This window comes from Ctenopharyngodon idella, chromosome 7 (assembly GCF_019924925.1).
Source record: "Ctenopharyngodon idella isolate HZGC_01 chromosome 7, HZGC01, whole genome shotgun sequence".
Taxonomy (NCBI): Eukaryota; Metazoa; Chordata; class Actinopteri; order Cypriniformes; family Xenocyprididae; genus Ctenopharyngodon; species Ctenopharyngodon idella.
Genome location: NC_067226.1, coordinates 34,587,415 through 34,607,215, shown reverse-complemented (window position 1 = coordinate 34,607,215; position 19,801 = coordinate 34,587,415). Strand labels below are relative to the sequence as shown.

At 40.9% G+C, this 19,801-nt stretch overlaps 1 protein-coding gene across 1 annotated transcript; it reads left to right on the top strand.

Moving 5' to 3' along the window:
• The first annotated feature begins 275 nt into the window (after nt 1–275).
• LOC127516166 (C-type mannose receptor 2-like) lies at nt 276–19,751 on the top strand. Its single transcript, XM_051900537.1, has 4 exons — nt 276–313; nt 406–765; nt 18,338–18,685; nt 18,851–19,751. The coding sequence occupies exons 1-4, from the start codon at nt 277–279 to the stop codon at nt 19,210–19,212; spliced, it is 1,107 nt and encodes a 368-aa protein (XP_051756497.1). The 5' UTR covers nt 276; the 3' UTR covers nt 19,213–19,751.
• The last annotated feature ends 50 nt before the right edge of the window (nt 19,752–19,801 follow it).

Here is a 19,801-nt window from a genome sequence, read left to right as displayed (position 1 = left end):
TGATGTGATGATGAATGAGGGATGAGAGCAGATATAATGATCACACTGTTTAAAGCTGCAGACAGAAACATCAGACTCAGGACAGAAACACACGACCTCTAAAGTAAGAACAACTCACATGTTCATTCTTCAAACACAACTAGATTTTGAGATGTTAATATTGTCTGAATGATTGTGAATTTTGTTTTTCTGCTATTTTTTAAATGACATGATCATGTTTTACTCCAAGATGAATATGGGATTATCTGAGTTTTTCAATGTGTTTCTTCCTCAGAAATGGAGCAAACTCTATATTTCATTCTTCTTCTCATTGGTGAGTGTGTTTGTTGTTTTATTTATGGTTTATAGTTTCATCAGGTTTGACTCTGTTATGAAAAGCATTAAATCAAACCCTCTCTTTCACAGCTCTCTGCTCCGTATCTGAATGTGTTCAGCGTCAGTATCACTTTATAAACGTGAAGAAGAATTGGACTGAAGCTCAGAGATACTGCAGAGAGAATTACACAGATCTGGCCACCATTGACAACATGAACGACATGAACGAGGTGAAGAAGAGTGTGAATGATTCAGGTCGTGAGTATGTCTGGATTGGGCTGCAGAAGACGGGTGTTGATAAATGGCAGTGGTCTTCAGGTGATCCTGCGCTCTATCAGAACTGGGAACCTACACAACCAAATAACGGAGAAGAGAGGTGTGCTGTGATAAAGAATGGACAATGGCATGATGGGTCGTGTAATTATACTCGTAATTTCATCTGCAACAACAGTGAGTTCAGCTATTTAAAATTACAACCATTAATTTATAGATACACCATATACCAAATATAATGACTCCAGAACATTCACTTCTGATTAGAAAAAACAGTAACACTTTAGATTACAGCCCTGGAAGTACTGCGTAATTACGACGTATTTAAAGTGTAACTTCTGGTAATTATAGTGTACCTATAAAGTAAGTATGCGTAAGTATAGGGGAACAATATGTAAAGTCTTGGCAATGAACCACCAGGAAAATAACAAATTATTTATACTGTAAGTATTTTAGAACTAAAGGTACGGTCACACTGCATTTTTCGTTCCTTTGACTTCCATTCAAACGCATGCGAATGCGTCAGACCGGAAACGCAAGCTTGTGTGAAAAAATTTGCATTTCGCTGCGTTCCAAAGTTCAAGTTTGGTGAACTCTGACCTGCGAATTCGCATCATGTGAAGACGTGCGACCAGTAGAAGATTGATTCGTCATGGCATGACCTCTTGGCTGAATTAAAAGAATTATATTTTTGCAGTAAAGTCGAGTAGGTTCTATATTTTTACATTTTGAATGTATTACTTTAAGTTATGTGTTGAATTCATGTTTATAAAAAAGATGCTGTAGACCGTGACGTCATATCACGACCGTTACAGCATCCGAAGAGATTTTGCACGTTCAAAGTCTAGTGTAACCGCGGGGTACTTATACTATTATGATAGACAACAATCTATCATAATAGTGTAAGTAGAGTAAGTATGTTAGACAACAATCTTACGTTTGGGAGCAATTTAGCGAGAAAGTGCACTGCACACCTTTTTGTAATAATAGTGTACAAATACATAAAGGTTTTTTAAAAACTTACGGAGTAGGCTACATTTCAGTGCATGTATACAGTATTTTGTTTTTATTGCAAAAGTGCACTGATTGAGCTGTTTCAAGGCAAGTAAAACTACACTATTGCAAATTTTTTTAACACAGGGGAAATATACTCTTGCTCCATGTGGTTACAGGGTAAGTATGACATCTGCGGGCTGTAAATTAAAGTGGTGCTTGTTACACTCTTGTTTCATGTAGTTAGAGGGTAAGTACAATAAAAACACATGTATAGCCTACACACAATCTGACATCATCTGGAAACCTTTATTTGAAAAACAACTTATTTCAAAACAGATTTACAACACTTGATGAATCAATGTCTTCTGAATTGAAACAATAAGTGTTTGTAAGAAAAATACCAAATATTTTAAATGTTTAAACTGTAGACTAATGCTTCAGACCAACTGTCACCTGTGCGTGCATTAGAGGGTTGAGAGTTCATGCTGCTTGACATAACTTGAGGCGTGACATATGCAGATGTCGGATGCCATCCATTTTTTTTTTTTTTTTTAATTACTACTCAAAACATACGGAAGCCCTGAACCGCATGGTGAAAAAAAAAAAAAAAAAAACTTGGTGGGGAGGGAAAAAAAAACAAAAATGCAAAGCAAATGTCTTTGTTCATTTTAAAATATCTTTGGATATTTCAACCTTACACCTTAATGTTTAATATCTTCTTCACAAAGGGTCAGCACCACCAACTCATATAGACATCGTGAAAAACTGAAAAAAAAGACATTTAGATGCATATGCTCAAAAAAAGAAAATTGAGATTTATGTATTTAAAATGCATATAAAATTTCCATCCATTTAGATTACATAGTTTTAACATTAACAAATGTAGTAATTTTACTTTTGTTTAAGGACACTAAGTACACTGTAAAACTGTGATGTAAAAAAAAAAAAAAAAAAAAAGACTAACAGTAGCATACCGTTTTCCATTAAAACCGTAATATACCATAGAAAACAATGTGATCTGAGCAACATTTGTTGATTTTGATAAAGTAGCCTATTGCAGTAGCCTATATAAGTAGCCTTTTATCAGTTTTCAGAATTGAAACTCAGAGGTTGTGTTCCAAATCAAACCCTATTCACTATTCTCTACACTAGTTTACTGATATAGTCCACTTCAGAGAGTGAATCCAGACACTGAGTGTGTTTACATGCACGTTCTTAAGCCGATTATGCAGAATAAGCCAACAACTAATGTGGTCATGTAAACGCGGTAAACCGTTTTATTTTATCAGAGTAAGGTCATAAACGGCTTAAGCATAAACTGGTCGGAACAGTTTTTTACCTCTTACCCTGATTTTGTGTGGCATGTAAATGCATTAACCTGCTTTCTGTTGGCTTATTGAAGTGTTCATGTGTGATACGTGACAGAAACGCATCCTTAGTGCAGATTTAAATGCATTCAGACAGAACGAGCGTTTTACAGAAAGTGAACAAGGAAATATATCACAAACGCAGTGTTAGATTATTGCTCCAGAGGCGTGCCTCATCCCAGTCCTCTTAATTGGCAATTGAATGATTTAACCAATGAGAGAGAGAATACATCATATAGCTCATGGTATAGGAATGTGATACATATAGAAAAACAAGTCTAAATATGGTCATCTCCCGGTCAGGTACCCATGCCTTCCTGGGGATCCAAGAAGACCCTCTCCCATACTTGCAATACAAAAGGCAGGGACCATTCCATGTCTCCCCATTCAATCCTAGCAGAGCCTTGGTCCTTATAAGGAAATGGTTCAGGTTCATAAAGAAAACCAGATGTTATAGTATAGAATACAGCTTCAACAGAGGACAAAAGACCCTCTGTCTACCTTCCTTCAATGCTGAGACCAACATAAAATCTTTCACGCAGACTCTTTCAGACCCAGAAAATTGTAAAAATGTGTTCTCATCTCTTGTGCGGCAGAAGTAGAAGTGGTTCAGTCAAAACGCTGCATCTGTAACTGCATGAGAGAATAATATATGAGTTGTACATTTCTCGCTGACATGTTGCAAGCTTTATTTAACATCACAACTGACATAACATATGGAATACAGAGTCAGATACGCAAATGATTATTTTTTGACGTCACTTCAGGGCAATAACCCGATTTATTAATACAGTCATGTAAACAAGGTTTACTTGTGTTGTCAGTTTACTGGTTTGCATTTAAACTGGGAAAACTGGCTATTTCAGTAAGCTGATATTTGTGAGTTATCAGCTTACTGGTGTGCATGTAAATAGAAGATAAAAGGCATTAATTCTCTCAAGATTTCAGCAGAGGATTAAACAACTCTACAAACAGAATTACCAGCTTCATGTATTACTATTAGTTTGACTTTATTTCTGTCATATGTCTGAATAAGTTCTCATTTGAGAATTATCAGAGGTTTAGATGTTGACATTTTATTGAAAATAATGGATCCATTTGAAGTCACCATTGTGGTGAACAGTGTTTGCTTTTGTTGGGCTCTTGACCCTTGACTTTTCAACATCACTTTATCTGATTGTGTGTTTTAAAAGTGCATTTGTCAAGAAAAGCCAAAAGAAAATGCAGTCAAGTGATGTTAGTCATGTGTTGATAGTAGCATATTCAACATCGAGTGACCAGATTCACTGATCTCATTTTATAGTTTACATGATGTGTTATTAAGTTTATATTTTTGAAAGACGTGGTTTTACTGTTTGCAGATATTCTCTTTGTCCAGTAGGTCAATTAGAATTTTTATTGAAGGAGTAAAACAACATACATTAAAACAATCAAAGATCCATTTAACTTCCTTCTATTTTAAATATAACAACAACACCCCACCCACCCAATCCTATCCCTTCCCTAGACAGCTTAGCTACAATAAAATAGCACAATGTCTGACATCTTTTCAAGGCATGGACCCATGCATACCACTATATAGTGATGATGATAATATTATTATTACAATAATAGTATTACAGTATGAATAAATAAAAGAAAGAAGAAAAAAAAAAAAAAATAGCCATTCTGTGAGACAAATTACACTGAGGTCAAAACATCAAATACAGCATCACAAAAAAGGTAAAGAGAAAGATACATATATGGAGAGTAAAAATTAACAACTGGGTAATTCTTTCAAATTTTTAAAATATGACAAAATGGGTTCCCATTTTGAGTAAAACCTGACCACAGATCCCCTTAATGTAAATTTGATCTTCTTTAATTTTAAAAAGAACATAACATCTTCCAGCCAGTCTGTCACAGAAGGAGAAGTAGGGGATTTCCAACATAACCTGCATATAATACCTGCATCTCCTTTTTAAGCGCCTCCCTCCAAAAAGCTTCAGATAGCTCAATGCCCAATTCATCTTCCCATCTGGATTTAATTTTATCCAGATTGTACTCTTTCAAAGACATGAGCTGGGAGTATAAAAGTGAAATCAATCCTTCATTATAAAAAATTGAGAGTAAGATTATCTAAGGATGAGGTAGGAGGAAGGTCAGGGAAGGATGGGAATATTTTTAACAAAATTGCGAATCTGAAGATATCTAAAAAAAGTGGTTTTGTGGGAGGTCATACAATCTGCAGAGGTTCTCAAAACTGTTGAATAAACCTTCAGTATATAAATCTTTAATACATATCAACCCGGAAACTACCCATTGTCTAAATGATGAGTCCAGTGTAGAGGGAGGGAATAAATGATTTTTGTAAATAGGACCCAAAACCGATGCTGATGTAAATCGTGGGTCCTTTGAAGAATATGTTTGTTAACCCTGGGGATCATATTTTCCCAAATTAATGATATGGATTGGTTGATTGAATGGAAAAAAGATTTGGGCAAAAAAACTGGTAGGGACTGAAACAAATAAAGGAACATGGGAAGAATTGTCATTTTCACTGAATGTATTCTTCCGGCTAAAGTAAGGGGAAGCCTATGCCACCTTTCCAACTCTGCCTTTACTTCTTTTAACTGAGCTTTATAATTGGCTTCAAACTAAGAAGAAAAGATGCGCGTCATATGAATTCCAGGGTATTTAAACCCATCAAGAGAAAAACGGAAGGGTAATGATTCTTGTTGAATTTGTAACAATTTGTAATGTTGCGATCCTATTGGACTTATGATAGCAACCTGAATTGTAACAAAGCACTGTTGGCCAGAGGAGAACTGGCACCCCGACTAAGCCTGGTTTCTCCCAAGGTTTTTTTCTCCATTTTAACACCAATTTGCCACTTGTCTGCCACCTGATGTCACCTGATGGAGTTTGGGTTCCTTGCCGCTGTCGCCTCTGGCTTGCTTAGTTGGGGACACTTGACTTGACATTTGATATTCAACAGTGCTTTTGATCTGCCTGCATTGACACTATTCTTTAAGAGCTGCTGTGCAGCCAAACAATGTACCAGTTATCAATGTAAAGCTGCTTTGACACAATCTACATTGTAAAAAGCGCTATATAAATAAAGGTGACTTGACTTGACTTGTAAGGCCAAATTATTAATGGGGAAACCTTCACTTTTTTGGAAATTTAATTTGTATCCCGAAAAAGTACCAAAATGACCTAATAATGATATAATTAAAGGACAACTAGATATGGGGTCACTGATGTAAAGCAAAAGGTCATCGGCGTATAAAGACACACGATGTTCAATAACCCCTCGCTTAATTCCTTGGAACGCTGTTGTTGTTTTCAAAGCTATTGAAAGAGGCTCAATCACAATGGCAAAAAGGAATGGGGACAGTGGGCATCCCTGACGAGTCCCACGTGTTAATGGAAAAAAGTCTGATCAGGAATAATTGGTCCGAATAGAAGCTGAAGGGGACTTATATAATAATTTAACCCAAGACATAAAAATATTACCAAAACCAAACTTTTTTTAAGACAGCAAACAAATATGGCCATTCAATTCGATCACACGCCTTCTCCGCATCCAAGGAAATAACTACCTCTGGGTGCGGAGAAGGATCAGAAAGATACATTATGTTAGCAAGTCTATGAATATTAGAAAAAGATTGGCGACCTTTAATGAATCCCGTTTGATCGTCTGAAATTATTGAGGGAAGGACACGTTCTAAACAAAATGCTAACACTTTAGCTAATATTTTAATGTCAGTATTTAAAAGAGATATGGGGCGATATGATTCACACTGGGTAGGATCTTTATCTTTAAGGAGGAGTGAAATGGACGCTTGCAAAAAAGTTGGAGGCAGGGAGCCTGCCTCCAATGATTCCTTAAAAACATGAAGAAGAATTGGCGCAAGTTTCTCCCTAATTTTTTTATAAAAATCTATAGGATACCCATCAAGGCCCGGAGACTTCACACTCTTCATTGCCATAATGGCCCTACTGATTTCTTCAATCTCAAGGTCATGTTCTAAATCTACCACTGTCACAGACACGCCAGGCTCCAACACCCACCAATCACAGCGCACTCCATTTCCGGAATACTGATCACACGCACCTGCACCTCATCAGCATGCTCATCACCTCCACTACTAAAGACGCTCACACACACTCAGTCACTGTCCGGTCTCGTTTGCATCTAGACATACCTACATGCTTACCTCAAGGACTCCCAGCGATTTACTTACCTGTCTCCAGCGTTTCCAAGTCTCTCCTCGTGTTCCCAGTCTGTGTGTGAGTGTCTCCAGTCATCTGCGTTGTTCATCCTCCATCGTCTTCCCGGATCTCTATCTATTCAACACAAAAGGACAGTATAATTCATCCTCATCTCACCATTCACCTGCCAAGTCACTTGATACTCACCTGCATGTCTGTTTACTCTGCTGTTGTCTCAATAAACTACCATCTCTGCCATCTACAGTCTCTGTCCCTTCTGTACTGTAACAGAAGACCGGACCAAGACCGTAAGACAACAGCATGAGCCATCCGGATCCCTTTCAGGAGCTCGTTGACGCCCTGTGTCGAGCACTCACCGTCAACCCTCCTTCACCTCCACCAGCGATCACGTCCTTCAACACAGCCACCACTCCTTCACCGCCCATGCACGCCAGTCCCATGGCCAAACCAGCGCCCTACTCTGGATCGGCGGAGGATTGTAGCGGATTCCTCCTGCAGTGCGCGCTGATCCTGGAGATGCAACCGCACTATTACCCCACGGATACTTCGAAGGTAGCGTTCATAATTTCACAGTTACAAGGCAAAGCACTGCAATGGGCTGATTCCATTTGGTCCCAGAATAATCCAATCACTCGATCTTACTCTGGTTTCGTCGCCCATTTCCGGGAGGTCTTCGGAAAGCCTGCAACTGACTCCTCTATTGGTGAGAAACTGTATAATTTAAAACAGGGATCAATGTCTGTGAATGATTATGCTTTGCAATTCAGAACGCTAGCTGCTTCAAATGGCTGGAATGAGCAGGCTCTGATTACCACCTACCGTCAAGGTCTGGACCCTCGAGTGCGGTTGCATCTCGCTGCATACAAGGATTCCATCGGGCTCGAACAGTTTATCCAACTCTCCATCCGCTTCGCCACTCGTATACAGTCGTGTCTCGAAGAACACCAGGGCCAGTCGCTATTCAACATCACTCCCCGCTCACCAGAGTCCGTCAGCCCTCCAGAACCAGCCCACGAACCCATGCTTTTGGAAAATACCCAGCTCACTGCTACAGAACGGCAGAGGCGGCTGACCCAGAATCTATGTATTTACTGTGCTTCTCCTGGGCATGTAATTTCCACATGCCCAATTCGTCCTCCTCGACCCAAGGTGAGTGCCATCATTCCCTCAATAAGTAAGATGAAATCACTCACCACTGTTGTAAATCTTACTGCTGCTGACATTTCCCTTCCAGTGGTTGCACTCCTCGATTCTGGGTCAGCAGGCAACTTCATCTCCGGCGCCCTCTGCCGTCAACTCAAGCTCAAGACCACAGCCACGCCGTCTACCTACCAGATCCACTCAGTGACCGGGAAACCTCTCAGCAGAAAATCTGTTCGTTGGTGCGTCGGGCCCATCCAGTTGCAAGTGGGTATCCTCCACACGGAGCAATTACATCTGCTGGTTCTGGAGGAATCCACCGCTGACGTGATACTAGGGCGTCCCTGGTTGGAGCAGCACAATCCAGTCATCTCCTGGAAGACCGGTGAGATCCTGAAGTGGGGCGACACCTGTTTCACCAGCTGTTTCTCGGAGCTCCCAGTTCCTCCGTCTCCTCGTCCTGAACACCTCTCTGTCTGTGCCACGTCCATCGAGAGCCCCATCGAGAAACGCTCTGTGGATGTACCTCCGTGTTACACCCCCTTCAGCGACGTCTTCTGCCCTCAGCGAGCTTCCAAGCTGCCTCCACACCGGCCATGGGACTGCGCCATCGACCTGCTTCCGGGTGAGTCAGTGCCCAGGGGAAAGAACTATCCCCTGTTCATCTCGGAGGAGAAGGCCATGGAGGAATACATCAAAGAGGCCCTGGCGCAATGTTACATCCGCCCGTCTACTTCCCCTGCTGCTTCGAGTTTCTTCTTCGTGGCAAAAAAGGACGGAGGCTTGCGGCCTTGCATTGATTACAGAGCCCTCAATAACATCACCGTAAAATTCCGTTACCCCCTTCCTCTCGTCCCAGCTGCCCTGGAACATCTCCGTGGTGCCACTGTCTTCACCAAGTCTCAGCAGCAGGGGACACCAAGTAGACTCCATCCATGCGCCTTCTTCTCCCGCAAGCTCAACCCAGCGGAGGTCAACTACTACATTGGCAACAGGGAGCTACTCACCATCAAGCTGGCCCTAGAAGGGTGGAGGCATTGGTTGGAGGGAGCCAAACACCCCTTCCTCGTACTTACCGACCATAAAAACCTTGAGTACCTTCGAGCTGCAAAGAGACTAAATCCCAGGCAAGCACGCTGGGCATTGTTCTTCACCCGCTTTAATTTCACCATCTCCTACCGTCCCGGCGCCAAGAACGTCAAAGCCGATGCCCTGTCACGTTTGCACGCTCCAGAGGAAAGACCCGAGGAACCAGAATCCATCCTTCCTGAAACCCTCATCGTCATCGTCAGCCCTATCTCCTGGTCTGAGACCTTGCCCTCCTCCAGTGCCTCCGCCAACACTCCGTCAAGTTGCCCACCGGGCTTGCAGTACATCACCAGAGCACGGCGCACTCCACTCATCCACACTGCCCACACGTCACTAGGCACTGGCCACCTGGGGGTCAATGAAACCCTCTCGTTGCTGAAGGAATGCTTCTGGTGACTGAACATGGCATCAGAAGGTACGTGCAGGGATGCAAGGAATGCGCCATCTCGAAGAGCCCTCGCCACCTTCCAGCCGGCAAGCTTCTTCTTCTGCCCGTTCCAAACCGACCCTGGTCACACCTAGGAGTCGACTTATCACAGATCTCCCAGTCTCCAATAACTATACCTGTATCCTCGTCATAGTGGACAGATTCTCCAAGTCCGTGCATCTGATCCCTCTAACTGGACTACCCACTGCTATGCAAACCACTGAACTCATGTTTAACCATGTATTCAGATACTACGGTATCCCTGAAGACATCGTTTCTGATAGAGGATGTGTATGGAGAGCATTCTTCTCGCTCCTAGGTGTGACTGTCAGTCTGACATCCGGCTACCATCCCCAGTCAAACGGGCAGACGGAAAGGAAGATCCAGGAGATCGGTCGCTTCCTCCGTACCTTCTGTCACGGCCACCAGGACTCTTGGAACCAGTACCTGGGTTGAGCCGAATACACACAAAATTCCCTGCGCCAACCATCTACTGGACTCACCCCGTTCCAGTGCGTGCTCGGTTACCAACCCCCACTGTTCCCCTGGTCAGGGGAACCATCAGACGTTCCATCTGTCGACTACTGGTTCCGAGAGAGCGAGAGGGTCTGGGACTCGGCACATCACCAGCTTCAACGGGCCCTGCGCAGACGCAGGATGGCAGCCGACCTTCACCGATCCAACGCCCCTGCCTACCAACCTGGACTGGTCTTGCTGTCAACCAGGGACATCAGGCTGCGTCTGCCCTGCCGGAAGCTGAGTCCCAGGTTCATTGGCCCATTCACCATCACCAAGCAGGTCAACCCGGTCACGTACCAGCTCCAGCTTCCACCTCAATACCGCATTCACTCCACATTCCACGTATCTCTCCTGAAACCTCACCACCCTTCTGTTCCTCTCTCCACAGAGCCTGGCGTAGCAGCAGCCAAACCCCCCTTCCACGCATCCTGGACGAAGGTGCAGCCTACGAGGTGCATGAGATCTTGGACTCCCGGCACCGTGGTGGTCAACTAGAATACCTAGAGGACTGGGAAGGCTACGGCCCTGAGGAGCGCTCTTGGGTTCCCAGAAACGACATACTCGATCCCAACCTGCTTCACACCTTCCACGCAGCCCATCCCAACAGACCTGCCCCACGTGGAAGAGGACAGCCACCACGACACCGGGGTCCTCGGCCCTCAGGAGCAGGCCGTGGAGGGGGGGGTACTGTCACAGACACGCCAGTCTCCAACAACCACCAATCACAGCGCACTCCATCTCCGGAATACTGATCACACGCACCTACACCTCATCAGCACGCTCATCACCTCCACTACTAAAGACGCTCACACACACTCAGTCACTGTCCGGTCTCATTCGCATCTAGACATACCTACATGCTTACCTCAAGGACTCCCAGCGATCTACTTACCTGTCTCCAGCGTCTCCAAGTCTCTCCTCGTGTTCCCAGTCTGTGTGTGAGTGTCTCCAGTCATCTGCGTTGTTCATCCTCCATCGTCTTCCTGGATCTCCATCTATTCAACACAAAAGGACAGTATAATTCATCCTCATCTCACCATTCACCTGCCAAGTCACTTGATACTCACCTGCACGTCTGTTTACTCTGCTGTTGTCTCAATAAACTACCATCTCTGCCATCTTACAGTCTCTGTCCCTTCTGTACTGTAACAACCACCTTATCTGATTGCAGGGTGGGAATATCTAAATTATCTAAGAAATTTTCCATATCCGTTGGATCTGAAGGGAATTCAGAAGTATATAATGAAGAGTAAAAGATTTTAAAAGTTTTGTTAATTTCTTCTAGGTTGCTAGTTAAGGTTTGATTGGAGTCCTTTATCTGGGAAATAAGATGGGAGGCAGCCTGACGTTTCAACTGGTGAGCCAAGAGCCGACTTGATTTGTCTCCATACTCATAGTAAATACCACATGTCCTCATTATCAATTGCTCTGCATGAGTAGTGGATAAAAAATTAAACTTTGTCTGCAAGTCCACTCTTTTTTTACGTAATTCGGCTGTAGGCGATTCAGAATATTGTCTGTCTTAATCTAATATGGATTGTGAGAGTGCTTGCAGTTCCTTCTTACATTCTTTATTAGCATATAATGTATGAGATAATATTTGGCCCCTCAAGTAAGCTTTCAAAGTCTCCCAAAGTAAGGAGTAAGACACTGTATCCGTTTTATTGAATTCCAGAAACGTGTCTATATTAGTTGAGACAAAGTTACAGAATTTATCGTTAGACAGTAGTAATGGATTAAATGCCCAGAGTGGGCATTCCCTGATGTTTGAAGGGAAATGCAGGTCCAGCACCACAGGCGCATGATCGGAAATAACTATAGCCGAGTAGTCAACTTTCTTAACCATTGATATAAACAAGTTGTCTATAAAAAAAATAGTCTAGTCTGGAAAAGGAGTGATGGACATGGGAATAAAAGGAGAATTGCCTAGTTATTGGGTTTAAGAATCTCCAAGGATCCACACTGCCGTTCTGTTGCATACATAGAGAAAAAGCCTTTGCCATATCAGAAACATTACTACTAGTGCTGTACCTGTCAAGCTGAGGATCGAAAACACATTTAAAATCACCAGCAAATAACAAATGATGTGTATTAAGCTTGGGAATTAATGATAGGAGACTATTTGCAAACTGAACATCATCCCAATTGGGAGCATAAACATTAAATAAAACCACTGGCACTTGAAAGAGAGATCCAGAGACAATAATGTAATGACCATTAGGGTCACAGATTGTGTCAGAAGGTATAAATTGTATTCTGTTATTAATTAAAAAAAATTGATCTGCTGTTAAATTTAGAATGAAAAATTTGACTAACCCATATCTTGCGAATTCTATTGTGATCTTCTGGTCTTAAATGTGTTTCTTGTAAAAACAATATATCTGGTTTGAAAGATTTAAGATGGGAGAAAACTTTAGCTCTTTTAACAGGACCGTTTAATCCCCTGACATTCCATGTCATCAGCCTCTGAGGATGACCTCCGTTATCATCACCTATATTATCTGAGTGATATAAAAATTAGAAGCATGCAGGGGTTCCAAACTGAAGCTAATTGTAACCATACATTTTTAAATGACAAAAAATAAATACCAGACCTAGAAACCAGAGGTAAACAATGCTGCCGGCCACCCCTCCCACCCCGCAAACGAAACAGGAAAAGAACATTATAATACCTAGATCTAATTCTCCAACTGAGGATGATCGCAGATAAAACAAAGATTAATGAAAAGACTTCCAAAGTATGCGAACTAACAACAAATGGAGTCATATACAATGTGGGTGTAGCCCCCTTATAAAAGAAGTTCAGAAACAAAAATTGTCAACATTTGAATATGTTATCCGGCTTGAAAAATAATAATAATAATAATAATAATAATAATAATAAAAATTAAAGTCAAAATGGAGTGTACAATTATTCCCATAAGTCCAGTTCAGCCTCGGGTTTCACACATACGATATAAAACTAACAAAGTTTTTTATTTCTTACCCGAGGGAGAGAAAGGAACATCTATGCGCATTATTCTTCAACCCAGTGAGTACGGTAGAACTCATTGGCTTCCTCTGGCGTGCCAAAGAGGTGTGTTTTCCCTTCATGAGTAATGCGGAGCCTTGCAGGGTACAAAAGACCGAATCAGACTCCCTTCTCGTAGAGCCGAGACTTCACATCTTTAAACACAGCTCGCTTTTTCCCTAGTTCAGCACTGAAATCCTCGTGGAAAAACACTCTGTGTCCACGAAAGAGCAACTCCCGCTGTTGCCTGCTGAATCTGAGGATACGATGCTTATCCTGGAAAAAGTGGAAAAGAACCAGAAACACTCTGGGTTTGGTCTGCTTGACCCTTGCATCGTTAGTTGGATTGGGTCCGACTCGGTGTGCAGGAGAAAGAACAAGAGGACTCGTGAAAAAGTCCTTCCCCAGCACTTCCTCAAAAAAATCTGTCATAAATTTAATCGGGTCTGATCCTTCCAGCTTTTCAGGGATGCCCACCACTCTCATGTTAGATCTCCATGAGCAATTCTCGAGATCGTCCAGCTTTTCCTTCAGAAACACGGTCTCTTTCCGTAGCGCATCCATTGAAACCTCGACATTCGCCAGCCTGTCACTGTAATCATTTAGCCCGTCTTCAACCTTGCGAAGTCGTTCGTCATGAGCTTTGTAATATGATTTAACTTGTTCCAATGTCGCGTTCACAGGTGACAGTGCGCCAGCCAGCTGTTTTTAAAAGTGAGTGAACTACTCGCGTCATGTCAGAAAGGAGCGCTGACCAGAGTTTTTCGAGATCTTCAGGTAAAGCCGTTTGCCCTCAGGCAGTGGTGCCATTTCGTTGGTCTTGCTCGAAGAAGCTTCACCGTCTCTGTCGCCAGTTTTATTCCAAAGTTGCTTTCTACTCGTCATTTGTGTTCCACCTTGATTTCATGTAATATCAGCTGCCAGATAATCGACTGTTTTGAACTTATATCGAAAAAATAGCGACCAAATGAAGGAAAGAAGTTGGAAGCTACACTTGTGTGCGCCTACTCACGCCATGCTTAACCCGGAAGTCTGGCCTGTACACAGAGTTGTCAATTAGATTTTAAGCCAGATTACAAAACTACCACAAACCCCTTATGGGTGCCAAAAATAATAATTAATGTAAATGAATTAATTGACTCACTGTATTCCAAATGAGTAAAACAGATCAGAGATGTATTATTACTCACATCATCAATATTCCTCCTTTTCAGATATCTGAAAAATGCAGCAAATTAATCTGAACTCTTTTATCTTCAATCGTGGAGGTCTGTGCAATCGGGGTCTTTTGTCTGGTGCACATGGATGTTCAGACCCCAGACAATATATGTTTTCAAATACTGTTTTAAACACATGTAGCTTACTAATTGAATTTTTAAACACAAATTAATTTTTTACCTCTATAGATCCAGCGTTAGCGTCAGTTCTGGCAGGTCACTTCAGTCAGGCTCTCATCAGCTGACTCCCAGGTGACTCACGTCTACCTATAGGAATATGACGCCTATCACAGCATCCATATATAAGCTCCTCAGTATTATCAGCAGCTATTGCATTTCTAAGAAGCTAATTACCCTCCTCCATCCCCAGCTCCTCCTCTCTTCAGTCAGGATTGGCCTTATATGATTCCCCTGAATCAGACTAATTCTTGAAATATGTGTACATGTTAAAGGGATAGTTCACCCTGTAAGGTTCCACCCACTAGCCCAACGATGGCATCTAGCGGTCTGGTCGAAGGTATTTCGCGTGTACGTCCTCTGGCACGTTTGTAAAAATCATCTCAACTTAATACAACTTTGATTTCTAATTCAATTCTGACTTTGTGAATAATTTATTCTGACTCCAATTATAAATGACTCTTAGTTTCACAATTTTTCCGATGTAACAGCTACTCATAAGATTAATTGTGCTTTAATTTGGATCTTACATTTTTCTGATGATCTTACGCTTTCAATTATTCGTTCTCTGCGGTCCCGGTATCGCTTTAGAAAAGTCACTTGCTCTTCTCGAACACAAACTTAGACATTGGATGCAGGGTAAATATCTACCTTTAAGTCGGTCGTGCTCTGCTTACTCGTAACAAAAAGCATAGTTTTTATATATTTGCGAAAACTGCAACTTATTTAAGGCAGCGATAGTCAGAAATCGAAAATGGACTTAATTGGTGTGCCCTTTGCTCCATCTATTAAACCTTCCGTATGATCTATCCTGAACACAGATTTGCACTAATACCTTCGCTTTAATCTACTAGAAATAATGAATTAAGAATAATGCAGAATAAATCAAGAATAACATTTATTGTTTTTGCCAGGCAGGATAAAACATCAATTAAAGAATTAAAAGAATACATCATACAACCGATCAGCATAAAATACAAAGTACAATTCAAAACAAAATATTAAAAAGAATTTCAAAGAGTCAGCATACCTGGCAAATAGAGAGAGATACACACAGCAATTGTGCGGGAAGTTCTGAATGCAGATTCTTCCTTGAGTGGTTTGCCAAATCCCTTTAAATACCCCAAGTCTTAACAAAAGGACTGTAAACATTTAGCACCCAAATATTTATGCAGCTTTTGTTGGACCTTTTCTCGTGCCCCAAAGGGTCACACGCCTGGTTTTGGTGATCAAAACAAATGGTTAATAAAGATCTTTATTGGGGCATCTCCCACACCAGGAGAACAGGAGAACTGTTCTATTGATGTGGGAGTGAAACCATCTTACCAGCTGCACCAGAAATATTTACATTGAGGTCACTTAAAACAGATAAGATAACAGATGTGTGAGACTCGCATGGCCTAAAGGGGAAGGAGAGGGTGTGAAGCGTCAGGAACTCAGCATGGGGGGGGGGGGGGGGGGGGGGGGAGGTCGAGCCAGGTGTTGTCCTGCGCTCTTTCTCGCAGATCCTTTCTTCAGATTAGAGAGTTTTATTGTTTTATTACAGGATAGGAATCTTGAATTCAGTCTTGGTAAAATCCATCCTTGCAACCCAAAAATGAAAATTATCCCATGGTTTACTCACCCTCAAGCCATCCTAGGTTTATATGACAATCTTCTTTCAGATGAACACAATCTGAGATATATTTAAAAATATCCTTAGTCCTCCAAGGTTTATATATTCTGAAGACAGAAAAAATGCATCCATCCATAAAAAAAGTAGTCCATATGGCTCCAGGGGGTTAATAAAGGCCTTTTGAAGTGAAGGGATGTGTTTTTGTTAGAAAAATATCCATATAGAAAACATTATAAATTCGAATAAGGAGATTCCGGTAGACGACCGCGCGCAGAATGCGCAAGTTGACTTGCGCCAAATGAGTAACCCGTGACACGATGTATGACGCAGGATGTAGGAGTATCGTAAGCTTAGACGCCTTGGCATTTCTCATTGTCATTCAAGGAGATATGGAAAATGAATGGCATATGCTTTAGTTTAGTGGACAATTTTTGTCCTCTAGTGGAAAACAAAGACGTGCAGCTTATAAAGAGTCACTGATGGGAAACAGATGTGTGTGATTAGTGCCTAGCTGGGGAATTGTGGGAAATGTAGTCCAGAGTGAAGTGACTGGGTGTGTGCAATGAAAAGGTCTTAATGGTGAACAGTAGACCTCTGGTGGGGAGTGGAAGAAAACAGCAGTGGGTGGAAATGTGACAGTAGTTCTTTTCATATTTTGCTTTTGGATTCATTATAAAATTTCGATAATAACAAATGATTCATGATAATAACTGAATAATGCATTAAACACTTTCAAATATTTTTAGATTTAATTAAAAACATTAAATAGGCAGATTTTTAAACATTGCTTTAAAAAGGATGTGAAATAAAAAGAGCTCTTTAAAAATGATCTTTAAAGCTGCTGAAGCACTCAGACAACACAGACTTGTTTTCCTCTTCTCCTCTGTGTTGCTGCAGGTCTATTAATCTTCATTTACACTGCAGCACTTAATGCACCGCTCTATTCTGACAAATGTTTTGTCCGTCTGTTGCTACAGTTATCACTATCAATCACAGCAATTTCAGGAGTGATTTGTGCAGCAATGGAGCAGATTCACTTCTGTAATTATATTTTTTTCTTGGCAGTTTTCATTCACTGGATGGAATTACAGTGTAGTTTGTGTTCGCTCACTATCTTATCTAGTGCAATGTGCATTAGGTGAGGTATTGATTCTCATTTCTTTAACGATAAAACTGGCACCATTTTCAATATAAATTGGCTTTATTTCTCTCTTTTTAAACCCACCTCTGGTGTTTATTTATTTATTTATTTTTATTTTTATTTTTTTTTTGATATTTTATGTTCAACAACAGATCTCTCAGTGTTTATTAAGAACTTAATAATGATCTACTGATTTTAAATCAATTTATTTTAATATATTATGACTTTATCTTCTTTTCATCTCTGTAATAATCTTTGTGTTGTTTAAATTTTATATAAAAAAGTTGTCAGTCAAAGTTTTACTGCTGGATGATATTCTTCATTCTCTTTTACAAACAATCAGAGATACTGTGAATTACAGTATTTACACTGTTTTCTTCATTTTTAATTACAGTGTACAGTGTTTTTATAAGCGGGTCGAATCCACAGCTCAGTTCTCACTTCATCATAAGTACTTTTAAATAAGATACTGTTTTACTCTACTCACACTACATTTTGTGGAAAATAATGTTAATTTTACTTGATTATATTTTTTCAGTACTCTTTCCACCCTGATGACAGGTTTAAACTAACACTACTCATTCTGTTCACCTGTAGGTGTCGCTATTACCAAAATTATTATGCTACTTTTTAAAATCATCATGATGATCACAAATGTTAAATCTTTAAAATAATTCCTGAAGATATTGAGAAGATTCAATATATCCTCAGCTGAAGAAACAGTCTTTGAATGACACGTGTTTCTGATGTTTCCACTGCTGCTCCTGTTCACATCAAACCATAAAACAGCATAAGAATAATGAACTTTTTTTTATTTATTGTTTTTCTTAAAGCAAACCCTGGACTTGTCTATGTCAATCAGATGAAGATTTGGAGAGACGCTCAGAGTTACTGCAGACAGAATCACATTGATCTGGTCAGTGTGAGGAACCAGAATGAGAATCAACAGGTTCAGCAGTTCATTAGTAATGATACTCACAAACCTGATGATGTCTGGATCGGTCTGTTCAGAGACTCATGGCAGTGGTCAGATCAGAGTAACTCCTCATTCAGATACTGGAGGTCTAATGAACCTAGTAATAATGGAGGTAATGAAAACTGTGCCGCAATCACTGATACTGCTCTGAGAGAATGGAATGACGTCCCTTGCAGTGTCCAGCTTCCTTTTGTGTGTCATGAAGGTGAGCAGATCCTCACAAAACACACACAATCCGTCCATCACCTCCAGATATCTTAAAGTTCGCACTACATGTCTGACATGACAAATTCCTCCACAGTGTTTGTTCTGCATGTTGTTTTTGATCAGTCTCTCTCTAGTTTCTGCTTGTGGTTTGTTTTGTGTCCAGATAAACTGATTCTGATCAAAGAGAATCTGACGTGGTCTGAAGCTCTGAGATACTGCAGACAGAATCATACGGATCTGGTCTCGGTTCATTCAGAAGAGATGCAGCGTCGTGTGATGAATGTGGTTAAACAGGCGTCTACTGAGGCGGTGTGGTTGGGTTTACACAACTACTGCAGCATGAACATGTGGCTCTGGTTGAGCGGAGAGATCGTGTGCTATCAGAACTGGGCTCCAGGGAATGGAACGACACCGGAAGACTGCCGCCTCGAGAAGAGAAAAGGAGCAGTTCAGTCTGGAGGAGATCAGCGCTGGATCAGCCTTCCTGAAACTCACAAACTCAACTTCATCTGCAGCAGATATTAAGAGTGAAGGATTTGTTTGTGCTGTTCTTTCACTTTCACTTTGCCTTGTTCTATCTTTTTTTTTTTAATTAGCAAACACTTTTTGTTCTGTTTTCTTCAGATAATGTCTGATATAAGCAACAATGAAATTAATTTCTCTAACTGAAGAGAGTCTTTTTAATATCAGTGTAACATGCTTTTAAAATACTAATGTGCACTATATATGTTTTAAAGACCCCATGAAATCAAAATGAGTTTTCATCTGTGGCTTTTAGAAACATGAAACACTTGAAAATTGCAGTCATTCTCTTCTGGAAAATGGCTCAATATTTTTAACACAGACTGTTCAATCAAACACACTTGCAGTCAACTAGACATTAGAAGATCATGATTCAAGGATTTGGCATAAAACATACTGACTATTTAAAAGAAAATCAAAGTAAAGCACAATCCACATCAGTTGATTTCATGTTATCTTGGGATTCTGGTGGTGTGGATACTTTCTTCTACTCACTCCTGTTTCTAGTCATATATTTATAAATGACTTGTTTAAAAAATGATTGTGAGTGTCTATATATGTGTCTCAATGAAATGAAATATGGTTTATTCTT